This window comes from Triplophysa rosa, linkage group LG24, assembly GCF_024868665.1.
Source record: "Triplophysa rosa linkage group LG24, Trosa_1v2, whole genome shotgun sequence".
Lineage (NCBI taxonomy): Eukaryota > Metazoa > Chordata > Actinopteri > Cypriniformes > Nemacheilidae > Triplophysa > Triplophysa rosa.
The window spans coordinates 4359539-4377113 of NC_079913.1; the positions used below are offsets into that span (position 1 = coordinate 4359539).

General features: G+C 41.0%; 3 protein-coding genes across 3 annotated transcripts in view; all 3 read right to left on the reverse strand.

Moving 5' to 3' along the window:
- Positions 1 to 800: 800 nt before the first annotated feature.
- On the reverse strand, positions 801 to 3196 carry LOC130547981 (carcinoembryonic antigen-related cell adhesion molecule 5-like). The gene is made up of 6 exons (XM_057324383.1): positions 2188 to 3196; positions 2054 to 2089; positions 1678 to 1926; positions 1305 to 1559; positions 989 to 1237; positions 801 to 910 (listed from the first exon to the last, which is right to left on the reverse strand). The coding sequence occupies exons 1-6, from the start codon at positions 2321 to 2323 to the stop codon at positions 837 to 839; spliced, it is 999 nt and encodes a 332-aa protein (XP_057180366.1). The 5' UTR covers positions 2324 to 3196; the 3' UTR covers positions 801 to 836.
- A 1127-nt stretch (positions 3197 to 4323) lies between these two features.
- naga (N-acetylgalactosaminidase, alpha) lies at positions 4324 to 7840 on the reverse strand. The gene is made up of 9 exons (XM_057324315.1): positions 7731 to 7840; positions 6949 to 7105; positions 6723 to 6863; positions 6430 to 6641; positions 6219 to 6313; positions 5799 to 5960; positions 5306 to 5503; positions 5091 to 5231; positions 4324 to 4903 (listed from the first exon to the last, which is right to left on the reverse strand). Exons 2-9 carry the CDS (start codon positions 7101 to 7103, stop codon positions 4691 to 4693), a joined length of 1317 nt encoding a protein of 438 aa, XP_057180298.1. The 5' UTR covers positions 7104 to 7105; positions 7731 to 7840; the 3' UTR covers positions 4324 to 4690.
- A 1016-nt stretch (positions 7841 to 8856) lies between these two features.
- The window catches only part of LOC130547850 (glutamate receptor ionotropic, kainate 2), a 23738-nt gene continuing 15019 nt past the window's right edge, over positions 8857 to 17575 (reverse strand). Inside the window, exons 8-16 of the mRNA XM_057324181.1 lie at positions 17008 to 17115; positions 16818 to 16931; positions 16529 to 16735; positions 16044 to 16267; positions 14199 to 14317; positions 13906 to 14123; positions 13605 to 13830; positions 11466 to 11716; positions 8857 to 10547 (exon numbers count right to left, since the gene is read on the reverse strand). Coding sequence (XP_057180164.1) covers positions 10383 to 10547; positions 11466 to 11716; positions 13605 to 13830; positions 13906 to 14123; positions 14199 to 14317; positions 16044 to 16267; positions 16529 to 16735; positions 16818 to 16931; positions 17008 to 17115 — 1632 coding nt within the window. The 3' untranslated portion in view covers positions 8857 to 10382. The remainder of the gene's footprint in view (positions 10548 to 11465; positions 11717 to 13604; positions 13831 to 13905; positions 14124 to 14198; positions 14318 to 16043; positions 16268 to 16528; positions 16736 to 16817; positions 16932 to 17007; positions 17116 to 17575) is intronic.

Below are 17575 nucleotides of genomic sequence, written 5' to 3' on the forward strand. Positions count from 1 at the left end.
ACCAGAAGTGAAGAGAGGTCGTTTCGAGAGGGGGAGAGGCTTAACGTTTTTGATGAAAGATTACAAGTGCAAATTAATTTTAAAAAGATAATGATGTGCACGCATAAATAATTTCTAATGAATACTGCAACACTGTAAAACAATTTGAATTTACATTTTTTAATTTCATGCCGACTTTAACATCACACTGTGGGGAGATTCTGAAACATGTGCAGGACGTCCTTATATGGAGATGGTTGTGGGTGTATCATGTGAGCAGGTGTGAATGCTGAAAGAGTTTTGCGTGATTTATAATCCAGAACACACCCATATGATGATAATGAATGAGTTTGATTTGACATTTATCATGTGATATGAGTGATGTTCAGAAACACCCAACACCCGCCTGATAATATCACAGTCAACACATCAAACATTCATGTGTCACAAATATCAAACATCAACAATGAAACATCAAGAGCAGACCTGTGTTTGTGTGTATTTATTAGGTGTGACTCCATCAGTTTCATGAATCAGAATGAGAATGTGAGGAATAATACTGCTATCTGCTTAAGATAAAACTCACCACACTTCACCAACACTTTTATTCAGTCAGCCTTTTTAGTTTAACTTGTTTCTTTCAACTTAATTTAAAAAATACAGTAAAAAAAAAAACACTCAGTTCATCCACATGGATCTAATCCCATCAGTCAAATTAACTCCACGTGTGAACACACGTGTGTATATTTGTGTCCTTAACTTCTGTCGGGTTATTTTCAGTAGTTCACATGTGGTTTGTTGTGGAAGTCTGTGGGTTTTTCTTCTGCACTCGTGTAATGAATGACAGTCCAGCATTTTCAGGTGAAGTGAAGACTCAGAGCGATGACAAACGCTGACATCAGATTCATCCTCAGAGGAGCAGCTGTGTTTTCTGTCATTCGATCAGAGACATCAGATGAGACGAGCTGAGGTTAAATGTGAGTATCAGTGGATGCTTGAGGGATTTTACCTGTCACGCTGAGCGTCTTCTGTGTCACTTCAGTGGAGTTGGTGATGATGTTTGTGGCCGTGCAGGTTAACGTCAGTGATTCTCTCCAGGACTCAACGCTCACGTCTATTATCTTGCTGTGATGAGTTTGGTTCTCTGCCGTCCAGGTGTAGTTACAGGAGGGTTTACACCTGCTCAGACACTCAAACATGGTGCTGGAATGAAGCTGGATTCTGTCTGGACCTCTTATGATGGTGTACAGCGGGCCATCTGACAAAAACACAGAGCGGTCAAACTCTCTGAACACGCACATGATAGCTGAAGATCTCCGACTTACCAGTCACAAAGAGTTTCCGGACAGCAGAGGCGAAGATTCCCGACTTGCTGTTGGTCGCCTTGCAGACGAGCGTTTCTATAGCGACGGCTGCAGATGGAGTTACGACCAGCTGGTTTCCAGATGTAGACCGTGGAAGTCCATTAGAGGTCCAGCTGTAATTACAGGACGGCCAGCAGACGGCAGAACACAGGAATCTCTGAGAGCGGTCGACGGGTAGATACGCCGGGCCGCTGATGGACACATTCTCTGGACCCTCTGAAGAGAAAAACATTCATCTTCTCTAGATTTTACTAAAGTTTAAATGATGAATATCTTCAGTTCCCGACACATACAGACTGATGGTGAGTCAAAAATAATATAGATCATCTCTTACGTAAAACCTGTAGAGTCTTATGTGTCGTGGATGTGTGTCCTGTGATGTTGTTTTTTGCTGTGCAGGTGACGGTGGTGATGTTCAGTCTCTCTCTGATGATGATGGTGATCTCATCTGTGTCTGCGCTGCGGCCGTCTGCTGTGATGCTGTAAAGACACGCTGGAGAACACTGAGAGAAACAGAAAAAACTGGCAGGAATAGCCACAGTCACCATATCAGGACCCCACAGAGTGATGTCCAGCGGACCGTCTGAAACACATCAGTGTAAAACATGATACTCATTCGCTCATTCAGTTTTTACATCTGAATCACTGTTACTGTCGTTACAGACTGAATGAAGACATGAAGATTGTGTGTCAATCTCAGTGTTACTCACAGATGTTTGAAGTTGACGTTGAGCCCACATCCAAGCCTGACACACACACACACTATTACATCTCTTCAGATTGTATAAAGCACAGCATTTACATGTAAATCATGTATAAGTGATGATTTTTTATATGTACACACCTGGAAGACAGAAGCAGATGATGATGATGTGTATAAACACTGAGCGGCGCTGCACATTCATGATGACCATCAAATGAAGAACAAACTCAAATGACTTCAAACTGAAACAACAGCAACTTATCAAGACAAACTCCATCCACCACACCCATTCTCTCCCTCTCTCACACCCACACCCTCTCTACAAATATGTTAATTTTGTTTAACTCTTAACATTGTGTGTTGTGTTTAATACATAAGTTGTGTCTCTATGATGTGGTTGGTTTGAGGCCGTTACATATTTAATGACTCTTGTACACAATAAAGAACTCAAAGTTGTAATGAATTCAAATAAATCTAATAAACTCAAATTCAGCTCATAATAAGATACTGTTGTGTGTCTTTCATAAGATTATATTAGAGAGCTGAAGAGAGTTTAATATCTGTGAACATCAGCTCATAAACACAAACCTCAGCATGAATAAATGACAATTATCCTGAAGAAATCAAGAAAACATTTGAACACACGAGATGTGAAATGTTCCTTTTATAGATTTCATGTCAATCTTTTGGTTGATTATTGAGACAACCCCCCAAAAACTATTGAATGTTTCAGTGTTGTTTGTGTCTTCATGTGTAGACACAATGAGAAATACTGTTTAAAATTTCATCACTTTATAAGTATAAATATATAAGTATTCAATCAACTGTTTAAACCCTTTAAAGTTACAATATATATATATATATATGCATGTATATGTATGTATGTGTGTGTATATATATGTATATGTGTGTGTATGTATGTGTGTGTGTGTGTATATATGTATATGTGTGTGTATATATAAGTATTTGTCAAAGACAAATGTCCAAAAAAAAAGGTGGACATGGCTTCAGAAGCTCCAGTGGCTCAGTGGTAAGAGCGTCAGCTGCTTGTCTGGAGAATCCTGGTTCAAGTCTCATCAAGGACAAACAACAGAAATAAATTCATTTATAAGTTATTGAAACATAATAAACCTCCAAAAAAAGCAGTTTACGTTTACATGTGGAAGCTCCAGTGGCTCAGTGGTAAGAGCGTCAGCTGCTTGTCTGGCCAATCCTGGTTCAAGCCTCATGTTTGCTTTAGTGTCTTGAGGTTGTGAGTGTGAATGATGACAAGGCATGACCGAAAACACACTGAGATGTGGAAGTGCCAGTGGCTCAGTGGTATGAGCTCATCCTCCTGGTGTGGAGGATCCCGGTTCAAATCCCAGTCTGGACACTGAGGTGTGATGGTGAAGGATCAGAGACAGAGAGAGAGCGAGACAAGGCTGGACAATCGAAAGAGAGAGACAAGGCTGGACTGAGTGGTCAGAGAGTGGGGGGGAAACATCCGGGCTGCCCCCCCGGACCTCGGAGACAATAACTAGCAGCAATTCTACTGCAGAAAACGACAATGTCGACTTAGTATTCAAACATTTGGTCCCACTGAGATTAAGTTATTTCCTTTCTCAGCAGTTAGTGTTTTTCCTCTGTCCTCCTTCTTCACCCATCACAGCTCCACTTCACTTCAACCGCCACTCACCTTCCTCCATCAGCTTCAGGTCTTCTTCAGTCTCTCTCAGCTGGGCTTGAACCAGCAACCATCTGTCTGTGAATCTCATTGCTCAACCTACTGAGCCACCGAGTCCTTCACATGAGCATAAGGTCTGTTGAGCATATTTTAGCAGAGACACTCACCACATCACCATTGATTCTCTTACAGCCACTCACTGAACTCTGAGACTAAAAGCTTTTAGATAAACACATGAGAATCTCAAATGATTCGGCCACAAAATCACAGATTAGTATGAAATGTGTGTCAGTGGTCACTAACCCTGCTCCTGGAGATCGACTGTCCTGCAGACTGCAGCTCCAACCCTGCTTCAGCACACCTGTCTGTAATTATCAAGCAAACCTGAACACCTTGATTAGATAGTTCAGGTGTGTTTGATTGGGTTTAGAGCTGAAATCTTCAGGAAGGTTGACCACTGGTGTAGATCTTCTGTGTCTATCAGGGTTTGAATCAGAAGAGGTGGTTTTATGATTGAGGTGGTTATTTACCACACAGGAACCATGAAAACTCTTAAGCAGATTGTGACATTATTGTAAACAGCTCAGTAACTCTCTGCTGCTCTGTGGTGGACAAAAGAATGAATCACATCACGTGAGCGTGAATCTGGTCACAACAAAAGCAAATCAGTTTATTTCAAGTTAAAAACACAGCAGCACACATCACTGACATTGATTTCAACAGCATGATTTTATCAAGTACAACATTGTTTTTCATTTTTGTAATAACTGTTATAAGAACTTCCAGCATTCATCAGCTCAAGATTGAACTTTAAACAATATAAAAACAAAACAAATCACATTTGTAGAAACAACCCCTATATAAAATTGAATCATAAAACAAGAGATGTGTTGACTGTAGGCACTTTTCATTGGTTAAATGATCTCCCTGAGCGTCCAGTGGGCGTTACCTTTAGACAAATGAGCCAATGAGAGCAGGTCAGAGCACCAGAGGAGCGTGAGCGTCTTTAGCATGCCGGTGGAACTTTCGTCCAATCAGCTTCTCACTGAAACGAAGAGAGTCTGCCTCTTCCTGCCAATCAGATGCTGGAGAGAGGTACCACATGACCACACCAGACGGGTTAATGGAGACGACAAACTCAGTGCTGTCCTTCAGAGTCGACACGGTGCGCTCCATGAACACATCATACACCTGAGAGAGAGAGTCAAATCCCTTTGTCACTCAACCATATACACAAGTGCAGTAGGTGGAAAAACTTGGATGCAGTTCCGACCTACATGGCAGTATGCCAGATATGCCAGTGGTATGAGTGTGTGTGTGTGTGTAAAATACACTAGAGTAAATGACAAGAGGAGTGACAGTGGATGTGAATTCTGACCTCATAGACGCCGGGTGTGTAGTTGAGAGTCTTCAGTGATGTCTTATAGCGATACGGCATGTCTGAACGTCTGCTGACGAACACCAAAGCGCTCGCTCCTTTATACAGAGGCCTCCAGAAGACCTCGATGCCGCTCTTCTCCTGAAAGAACACACATCACACATGAGACAAGAAGATCATTCACGGTAATGGAGTTGAGTTTAACGGGGTCTCACCTTCAGCAGGCGTTTGCCCTGGATGCCCAACGGGTCTTGATTGATGGCGATAGCCACTTTATTCTGCAGGATGGCACGAGCGCCGCTGCTTATCGTCCGCAGATCGTTGGACATGAAGAGAGGCGCGGCCAAGATCCCCCAAAGCGCCATCTGAGCACGCGACTGGTCCATGCTGAGGCCAAAATCTCCAATGATCAACTGAGGTAAAAAATTAAAGAGAAATTATATTCGATAAATGTACATTTACATTTGGCAGACGCTTTTATCCAAAGCGACATATATTGCATGATACTATACATTTGATAAATGAACAATTCATGAGCAAATCTGTTATTGTAGAGTTGCGTACAAACTAAACTATAAGTTATAAAACAGAAGATTCTTTTGAGCTGTTAGTTATTTGTCAGGTTGTACGCTGAGCATCAACAAACCTAGACAGTGCGAGGAGTTTCAGTTTAATATAAAGAGGATGATGGGAATGTTATGATCTCACCATGTCTGGATCATTCCACTGGCCCGGCCCGGCAGCGGGCTGAAGTTCATCCTGATTATTAAAGAACCAATCGACAATAGACAGAACGCTGTCCCAAGAGTCCTGGATATCATCATAGTTACGCCACAGGTTACAGATCTCACCCAACATTGTGTAATTCACCTAAAAACAAACACACACACAATCAATCTGTGAGAAATGAATCTATTTCACTAAAACATGTGATTCTCACCCAAATCAACCTAAAAAGCATAACAGAATGCATGTATTCCATAATACAACATATCTGAGCATTTAACTGAACCTTAAATATAATGAAGTTATCATTACAGAAATGTTTAGTACACACTCATCAAATGATTTGAATGGACATGAAAAGAGTATTAAAATAAGAAATAAACATTGATACTGTGAACTCACTTTGGGTGGGAGTCCTCCCTGGTAGGCGGGCCAACTGCAGGAGTAGCCAATAGGACGGCTTGTAGCATTGAGGGCTTTTGACATCATTGGGTAACCTACATTAAAAAATTTAAAAAAAAAAACCTCAACATGATGTAGAAAACTACACAATCAGTACATAGAGAATAGAGGCTGAACACCAAATTGCTTTTGTCTATTCGTGGTCTCTCACCCTGTTCCTGATAGGTGGAGTTGGAGTAACACCCGTCCAGTTTAAGCATGTCGATGCCCCACTCAGCAAACGTCTGCGCGTCAATCTGAACTTTATCCAGAGTGGTCCCCGGGTACCCGCCGCACGTGTGCGTGCCCATGTCTCCATAGATACCCAGTTTTAAGCCGCGGTCATGAACGTAACGCGCCAGCTTAGCGATGCCACCCGGAAACCTGCATATTCACACAATATCATCAGATGAGCGATGAACGCGTTTAATTCATTGCTAACAGAGAGTCAGATGAGATCAGAACCTCTTGGGGTCAGCCTGAAGTCGACCCTGTCCGTCTCTCTGCATTGAGGACCAGCAGTCATCGATGTTGACGTAGACGTAACCCAGCTCTTTCCAGCCGTCCTCAGACAACCTGTCAGCCATATCCATGAATAATTTCTCACTGCAGAGGAGAGAAACGAGATTAAACTGCGGATCATAGGAGATGATAACTGTTGTCAGTTAAGAGACAGATGAGGGCGCTGTACCTGATGCAGTTTTCAGGGTCATTCTGACAGTCGGTATTGCAGCGGTACCGTTCCCAGGCTAACCAGCCCATAGGTGGAGTCCTCATCAGACCATTGTCCAAAGAAAAGGTGGACGTTGAGAATGCCAGAACTAAAAGCACCGCTGCTCTTTGCATATCTGAAACACAAAGAAATACAAATGAACGCAAAGATTCAAACACATCATTGCATACATGCAGAATCTCAGAGAGTTGATTTTCAGTTTGGTCTTGTGTGTAAAGATAAAATAACATGTAACTAACATAACAAATTGGGACTCATTATGAGTCTATATGTACATTAAATGGATGCACAGAATTAACGTGATATTTTAGCAAATGTAGCAATTCACAGTCGCACACATTTCTTTGACATATAGTAAAGCCAGATAATATTTGTAATTGAGAATGAAAAGAAAGCACGTAGTTTAATATCTCGAGTTTAATACATGTTGTAAAGATCTCAGGGAAACACCTGACAGGTAAAGACACGTGACACTTTTCACATGATGAGGTCACACAACTCCTACATATCTACTCTACAAACAGCACAGATATAATTTATACATTTCATACAGGCTATTATGACGACATTTCAACAAAATAAATGTGTGTTTTCTTTTTGTGCAAATCTCTGCAGCAGTTTCACTTCCGGCTGGACACAAACACACACCGACTGTACAGAACGATCAGAACAGAAATAATCAAACAGACGCTCGCGCGCGAGTGTTTTAATCGCATGTGGTCGAATTTTACTTCACTTACCGAATCCGGACCTGATCTTATCTCTGAATTTGATCAGCTTGTCAATTTCAGACGGCACCGGTGTGTGAAGAAGCTCCTCAGGTGCCGACTGCGCTCAGTGCACCGTTTACCGGTCATGTGATCCTTTATATCACGTGACTCGGCGTCAGCTGACTGAGTGCATGATCCATAGAAATACAACACAATTCATCATCTAGATCATAGGACACAATACTGTTTAACCACGCTCAGTGAGCAATATCGTACTGTTTTGTGTAAATGTAAAGCAAAAGCGTAACTTTGAAAATCAAATTGTAATGACTCGTGTCTTCAGCCGATCAATCACACAATTGAAACAACGCGTTCCCTCTTAACACTTTTAAAATGTACATTTTCCTATAGTCTTATACATTTTCTACCACCATGACCCTTCCAGGGCTCAATATTTTACTGGCTAGTATCATTATTCTGATAAATTAATGATTGTAAATGATTGTTTAGTTTTCCGGTGAGTACAACACGTGTCTCCTGTTTATTTTCTCAGCGCGGCACAGGATGACCCAATCACAGGCATCTCTGCACAAAGACGGTTTATTAAACAGTGCGGCAGATGATTATTTCAGTCAGCCGTGTAATTTACTGATTTAAACAAATACAACATTTTAAAAGGAAAACGTCTTCAATACTTCTGCGATTTGAATATGTTTTAATGGAAGATTGAAGTTTATGAGCCCTCACGCGCCCCCCGGTGGAATATGTCCCGAGTTACTACCCACATAATAAAGTATTGTGAGAGTGTTTTTCTTAAGAGTTAAACACATTTTTAAACATGCGTTGGGCGCGTGTTATTTTAATAAATACACACACGTCTTTGTAATAAGTTTCCCAAAATGTATTAAATACATTTTTTGTGTTTGATGTTACTAGCCCTTTTATTATTATTCCAGCAGCTGTCATAAACACTTTTTACAACCCTTTACTATCTGCTCAGCTGGTTTGACTGGTTTTAGAGGTTTGACGGGCACAGGAGACTAGCTCATTCATTTAATCATTCTGGAATAAAATAGATTGTGAATGATGTTTTATGTTGGATATGTTTCACTGTTGCTGTACAGTCACCCTACAAGGCAATGCTATAAACTCTAAACATTAACATCACACATTATACACAGTTTGATATCTTTTTTATTACAAGTTGAGCTTTGAACAGTTCTCCACCCGATACTATTCAAACATAGTTCTTTTCCAAAGGTCCCTGTAGATTAAACACAGTTTGGAGAAATCTAAAGTTGGCTCGGTACAGTATAATACAGAAACATCTCGGAGAGGGTAAAACACAAACAAACATCGCACACAGAAACAGAAAATGCTTGTCAAACAATTAAGATGATGATTTTTGGAGAGACGTTGTCTGCTCTCAGCTGGATCTCTAAAGCGCGTCCCGTCTGAATTCTGTCTAACCTACATTAGCTCAGACACACCAATAGAAAGATTTACTACAAAATCTGTACAAAAGCTGCTTTTTTTCCTCTTTATAAATCTGTTGAATGACAAACAAAGTTGGGTTGCCTGTGACAGACACAATGGACTCTAGTAGAAAGACTTTCTAGAAAAGTTGAAGTTTCTCTAAATGACAGAACGACTTTGGCTTGAGTGGTTTAAATGTTCATCCGGGCATCAACAGAAACATTTGAGTTTGTACACATGACTTATTGTAAATGAAGAATAACTACAGATTGCGGCTAAACACTTTCCTTCATTTCCTTCTCATTAAAATCACACGATCAGATGTGACTTCTGAACCGATGGACGTGACCTTTAAAATGTTAGAGTTTTGAGATGCTCACGAATGTCACTGATTACTAACCAGATCATGCTCTTTCTGCGAGTTATTTATTGTGTAAATGTAATACAGGTGTATGAGAGTTTTGTTGATCTTCTGCTACAGAAAGTCAGGTCATGTGTTTTGTTTGGCCTATTTTCATATTTTATTTCTACGAGACACCGTAATAGAGCACAACATCAGGATTTCAGAAATGAAAATCAAGTTTATATTCTCCATAGAGACAGTGATTTTTCACAATATTATTTAATGTGAACATTGAGAATCGTTTTTATACTTGTAATCAATTCTATTGTTAAGTCAATATTGAATATTTGTGGTGTTTTTTATTCAGTGACGTCGTGTGAATGCTTCATGCCACGAGCCAATCTTTGTCTTATAAAGACAGATTTTTTATTTTTGTCAAATATTTTCCTTCAAATCAAAGATAGATTGGTTCAGTGTAATGAAGAATTGCTTCAGAAACTAGAGATGAGTGTATCAGAAGTGTTTGACATCATCTCTAAACCAGCACGCCATCTTTACTCTGAATGATGTGAACTTTACAAACCTGCAGATATTTGGGTATCAGATCCAGTTCCCACATTTCAAACATTTACTTTACGCCTTTCACCGAAAAACAAAACAAAGCCATGTCAAATGAAAAGGTGCAGTCAGATAGAGACACAAGCGTTTCAGTCTGGGCCGTGTGTGTCTCTGCGCTTCGGGACTGGTGTTTTGTATGTTCTGAAGCTATCCGGATTTCCACAGGAAACATCTTTGTGTCCGTCAGCCGGACGAGAGTTACAGGAGTACAGGATTCAGAGGCATTATGGGATATGTCCCGGCGTTCACGCCATGGTCTCTTTCCCCGGGAGCCTCCTGTCATTAAAGGTATGCATGTTTATAACCTCTTCTGTTTTCACGATGGCCGGCGGCTGAGCTTTCTGTTTCCGTCTCCGCTGGCACTTCAGAGACACCCTGAGCTCCTCCACCATCGCACTGCAGAACGACCGCTGCACATCAACACACAACACCATCATATACTGTACATGACCACACATCATCATGTGTAAGATGATTTAAAAGAGCAGTCATTAACTACCCTTACCAAAAATGTGTTTTTTTTATTCTATTAATATACTTTTTTAAACTAAAAACAAAATAAGGTGTATTTTCAGTCTACTTTATATGTACTTCTCAGACTCTGGTTGTTTACTCAAAGTTTACTACACTTAAAGTAGGCTATACTTTAAAGTACACTTTTTATACAATTACATTTTTTATTGTTCCCATCGATAAAAGACACAGAACAAGTACAAACAAGTAAAAAACAAAACGTGGGTCAATTTAGTCCCAAGTGAAACAATACACGTACAGTACAAGTGTACTAGTACTTACTATATACGTAGTGTACACTGTAAAACTTTGCTGTAGTTTTCCAGCAGGTTTGTAACTTACTGTAGATTTAATTACTGCTTAATACTACTTTCCTATTAGTACTGTTTTCAATTACTTTAATCAAAATTAAAACACTTTGACTTTTCAGATTCAAAATGAGCAAGAAGAGACTGGCACAGAAACACTGCAAAAAATGACATTCTTCCTAAGCATTTTTGTCTTGTTTTCTAGTAAACATATTTAAAACTTCTTAAATTACCATACATTTACATAACAAGAAAAGTGACCTAAGATATTTAGCCTTGCTTTATGAGAGAAAAATATATAAACCAGGTAGGTTTATGCTTAAAATAAAATTGTAAATTAAATCTACAGTAAGTTACTGGCAAACCTGTTGCGAAATTACAAAGTTTTACAGTGTTCTTTATTAAATATACACATTTTCTGAAGCGTTGCGCAATGGAATGAACTTGAAGTACACTTATTTGTTGTAAGGGTAGTAGCTTAATGAATGTGTTTCGTTTGAGCGATACCTTCTCTATTTGAGCGTTCTGTTTGGATTTATACAGCACCTCCCCGACGGCCACAAACACAGACAGCACCAGACCGGCGGCCAGAACGATGAAGATCCCACCGATGTTCTGCACACCGAGTGCACTCGCCTCTTTATTATCCTCCTCCGGACAGCCGTTCCCTCTCCACCACTTCTCCTTCATCATGTGAAGCTTCCCCTCCTCCTGTAACTGCAGGATGGCGATGGTGATCTTGTCTCGGTACGGAGAACCTACACAAGGGAGACGACGGAGAGAAACAGATGAGAAGCTACAAAACGCTCACCGATGATGGCAGAATGTCTCTCAGATTTGTCAAGTCTGAAATCAAAAGTCAATATTATTTAAGATTTCAATATGCACTCAATCATTTCTCATCAAATCCAGATTATTTCTACGTTCATTTTACACTCTCATTCGATTCTGTGATTATTTCTCACAAGAGAATGTAAGTCTTCTGTCTCTTGTTTAGACACAGCGAGACTTCTTTAAACTTCAGACGTCATTAATCCAGATGTATTAGTATTAGAGAAGCACTGATGTGATTCCAGGAATCTGTATTTTGTCCTGCAGAGGAACAGAGAGCCCACGGTGTCCCGCTGAATGAACGGCAGTGAGTCACATTTAAACTCGGCTCCCGACAGAATGCAGAAAGCGCAGCGGGGAGCGACAGATCAAAGGCGCACTTTTACAATCTCAATCCCGGCTGTCAGACGCAGTGAGGGGAGATGCGATTCAATGCTTATTAAACACAAGACACAGATTGTGAATTGTGAAGCGTGTGTGCAGTTAACAGGATTACCCCGATGGGAGGCAGAAATAACTAACACGCACAGAGAGAGGTTTCAGGAGATAAAGATTCCACCCCCACACATATTAATGTTTATATAAAACTGCTTCTGTGTCTCATCGTGAATGCTCACAGATCAATGCGGCCGTGACTAAAGTGAAGAGGAGACTTGTGGGAAATTACACTTCAGACAGCATTTCACTACTACTGCAGGAATGAAACGACATCCAACCATACAATCAAATACAACACAAGCAGCTCAAGAGATCTGATGCACTTCTCACTTGTGTTTCATTGAACTAACACCGTGTCTGCGACAAGAGACAATAGAACGCATTAGAATCCATTATAATTTAAAATTTTGTCCACACCGTACGTGGCGCGACAATCCCATTAGATCAAGCCGTGTGTCGCGTCGCATCGCGTCGCATCGCGTCTGGTATAGACACGATGTTAGTCTCAGATGTTATAGAGAACTGTTGAAACACGTGTAAAATGAATGTAGACATAATCTGCACTGTAAAAAAAACAATGTAATTTGTCATATTTTCTGCGTAAAATGTAATTTGAAAATACGGTCAAAAACCGTAAAATTACAGAAAAAGACCGCAAATTTACAAGAAAACCAGGGGAAATGTAATTTTACAGGGAAAACCGTTATTTTACTGGCGCCCAAGCTGGGAGAGAGGGTTTTTTTGTTTATTTTTTAAGTACGGTCAAAAACTATAAAATTACAGAAAAAGACAACAAATTTACAAGAAGAACGGGGAAAACAATTGAATATATATCCTTATATCCTATAATTTTACAAGGAAAACAATTATTTTATGGTATATTTCTGTTTTTCCAGTTTACATTTTTTTACAGTGTGGATTTGAGTACAATTGATGAGAAATGTTTGAGTTGATACTGAGATCTTCAATAATACTGACTTTTGATTGCAGACTTGACAAATCTGAGCTCGGTTTGACATATTATTGACATCTCTTCTCAAACTGGAATGACAGATGTCTAACTCTACACAAGATTAAATAAAATAGGACCAGACCGTTTACATGCACACAGCGCCTCCTCTCTCCTCTTTTCATCATCAACTGTAATAAATATTGTGTTCATTCACAGCAGGGTCGTGAATCGTGGCAGATCGCCACGGAGACGGTTTTATGATGATGGGATGGTGATGGTGACGTTCTGTCCAGATGTGAGGATGGTGAGACAGCTCTATTATGATGGAGTGTGATGAGGTGACGTTCACTCAAAACCCGTCACGTCAAACCTGTATGACTTTCTCTCTTTTTAGAAAATGTTTTGTGGTAAATTGTATTTCTCACCCATGGGCATCCCGACGCCGTAAGCTTTAGAGTCGACGAGTCCTCCGATCTGTGTGAGGTTACAGTTACGCTGGGTGACAAACTCGATGGCCGTGGACTCCATCAGGAAAGCGTAATCTGACGTGAGGACCCGCTGGATTCCTTCCTCCACGCTCTTCACCATCACAGACTGTCGACGGCTGTTCATGAACTCCCACATCTTATCGTACGTGGAGATCTTTGTTTTCTGCAGGAGAGAGAGAGAGAGTAACGGATCTCTGCTGTGATTTTATTTGTGTGATCTTTGCTCCTCCCGCGGTACCTTAAAGAAAGTCATGGTGGCGCCGTCCTCCACCACGCCGTACAGAATCTTGGTCTGTTTGGCCAGATCGTCGGCAGAATCGATGGGTGACTCCATCCGCTCCACCGTCAGGAATGCCGCCAGATTGGCAGTGTAAGATGAAATAATGATGAGGGTGAAAAACCACCAGATTCCTCCCACAATCCTCGTGGACAGAGCTTTAGGCATGAGCTCAGATCCTGAGGAGAGTATGATATGATGTTAGAAACACTTGATGGATGGATGGAATGACTCATCATCAGCACGAGACTCACCCTGTCTCATGAGAGCTCCAACACCAAACCAGAAACTGTTGAGTAGTGTGAAGTTATTCTCCACCACGTCTGAGTCTGGATTACACGGATGAGGATTATACCACTCGTACGGACTGAACCTGAACACACACACACACACACACACACACACACACACACACACACACACACACACACACACACACACACACACACACACACACACACACACAGCAGAACACAAACAAAATGAACACAAACACACATTTACAATGTCTCGTCTGAGAAATGTGTGTGTGTGTAAGACAGTGGCTGGCAGGTAAGGTCACAGGAGAACTATGATCACACATGCGCTCGTGTCCAGAATGATAAAACAGCCCAGAATCTCTGTGTTTGTCTATGAGGTGAGACAGGGATCAGGTGGCCACAAGTGTGTGTGTGTGTAAGTGTGTGTGTGTGTGTGTGTGTGTGTGTGTGTGTGTGTGTGTGTGTGTGTGTGTGTGTGTGTGCGTGTGTGTGTGTGTACAGGATTTGAAACTCTTTTCTGCATTTCGAGTTAAACATGTTTTCTGATCATGAAACATTATGATATTGAAATGTTAATATTGGAATTTATAGATCAGAACAAGATGCTATGACAGCAAATAAAATGACATTTTATAGACCAGATGCGCGCTCCTGACCCCCGGTTAACTTCCGGGCTGTGTTTGGCTATAGTGCCTAATAATATAACTATTTAAATGTTATTTTATTTATGTTCATATTAATTTATACTATTATTTTATTGTATAATAATTGTATAAAATAAGCGATATGTTGAATTTTGTTGTATGTTAATTTCATTAAATAAGCAATTTGTTGAATGGTATCGCAGTCTAAATTCATAATGGAGAGAAGTTTAGCCAAGTACCGCTTCTTGGTTTCTTTTGCTTGTTATCAGAAATAATCTATAGGCACTCTATTGTTTGTGAATGTGTACCGGAAGTTAAGGGCAGCCCACAAACGCTTTTTGGACCCCACTCACCCAGCTCACTCCCTCTTCGAACTGTTGCCATCTGGCCGGCGCTACAGAGCACTGACCACCAGAACAGCCAAACACAAGAACATTTTTTCCCCGCAGGCTATACTCAGCCTGAACAATTAAAAGCTCTTACTACACACTTTCCATCACATTGCACATAGTGCACCATGTGTACACTTTCTTCTGCACTAAGCTCCTCTCGCCAAGTCAAATTCCTTGTGTGTGTAAACATACTTAGTAATAAAGCTCCTTCTGATTCTGATTTATGTTGTTGCTTTGTCTATCCAACATACAGTATACCATTAAGAACAACTAAAATAAAAAAGAACCCATGATGCCTCACAAACAGACAGTAATGACTTTCCTTCACTATCATATCACCATAGTAACAGAGCATCTCTGACATCCAGAGGCTGTTACACCCTATCTCCCTCCAGAGGTCCATACATCAGCAGGACTGTCACCATATAAACACTGAAGACATGACCGCACCACAGAGACATATTAAAGTGATAAAGTCATTATGGGATGTCCAGACGGGTTTTTAACGCAATACTATGATAAACTGAAACACGGAGGTGGACAATTTCAAGTATCTGTACTTTATCAGAGTGCTTTTACTTTGGAGACATGCAAGTTTACCACATTATAAAGCATGCTATTATACTTTTTATACTCCACTACATTTCATAAATACATGTCAGTGTTCTACTTTTAAGTAGATAAAGAATCTAGTACTTTCTTACTGTTACACAAGTATTTTTACTTAAAAAAAAGAAAGTACTAGATTTTTGTTACAGGGTTAGGGTCTCCTGACAATGAGCTTTAAATGCATAACATGTTACCTGGCTATGACAAACAGCACACAACTGACACCCAAACAAGCCAGCAGAATATACATCCAGATGTCAGGAGAGAGAGGGTTGAGGAAGGAGAAGACTCCGGGGTTGGTGCCATTGGGTTTACGGTACAGGATGCTGATGCCCAGGGTCATGAAGGGCTTGGAGAAGTCAATCACCTTCTCTCGGACATACGTGATGGTGAGCGGAGCCACGGCCAGATCTGCTTTCTGTTCATCACCAACACACGACACGACACAAACAGATCACCTGATCCATCACTTCAAAAATCAAACTGCAAAATATTCTTGAAACATCAGATCTGTGAACGCGTGATCTCACACATGAGCGAGCGTCAGGTTTATAAGACCACCAGAGACCAGCAGAACCAAACTGAAGAGTGACACATTATTTACTCCCATTAAAGCTATTTTCATTCAAAGGTGACACTGTGAGTCACCACCATCTCTGTAACCATGGCAACTACTCACGTGATCCATCAGCTCGCGGACCATGCCGTTCCACTGGCCCGTGCTCTCCTCGAACACTCCGTACTTCCCGTCCTCCACCAGTCGGATCTCGTAACGGAAGCCCAGGATTCCAGAGAGTTCTCGCAGCAGATCCACACAGAATCCCTCGAAACGATCATTACCGTAAAGAGGTTTGTCTGATTTCTTAAACATAACATACGGCTCCTCCTGTTTGTGTGTGAGAGAGAGAAACCTGATGATCACACACACACACCAATATGAACACAAGTGTGTGTGTGTGTGTGTTTACCAGTATGGTGGACACACGCAGTGATTTGTTGGACAGTGAGTCTGTGATGTTGGTCATTTTACTCTTGTGGTTTTCTGTCATGTTCAGTCCACGAGGAGGATCCCACGTGCCGATCTGTGCAGGAAACACACACTTACAAACATATCACACATGCCTGAATACACACACACACACGCGCACAAACACACACCTTCTCCAGTCCGTTCTCTTTGAGACTGATGACGTCCAGATCAAAGTCGGTTCTCAGGCCATTGGTTCTGTTGAAGAGAATTCGACCTGTCAGTCCATCCCATGAAGCCTGTAGAGAGAAAACATCACAACATGAAACTGAGTGACTTTGTTACAATTATTCAGCAGTCAATGAGCTGAAGTGAAATCCTATTTTATGAGATATAACCTTAGTATTGAATAGAAGATAAATGTGTCTGTATGATAAATCATAAAGCTTAATGTCTCCGTGTTAATTGTTGTGCTTCACAAATATCAGAACGTGTAAAATGTGTGTGTGTGTTCGGTCACTGCACAACAAAAGCATCTGTCTGAAAGAGACACATTGTTCTGCATGACGATCCCTTCTGAAGTTTGACTTCTAAGCGCCAGAGAGCGAGAGAGAGAGAGAGCGAGAGAGAGAGCGAGAGAGCGAGCGAGAGCGAGAGAGAGAGCGAGAGAGCGAGAGCGAGAGAGAGCGAGAGAGAGAGAGGGAGAGAGAGAGAGAGAGCGAGAGAGAGAGAGAGAGAGAGAGAGAGAGAGAGAGAGAG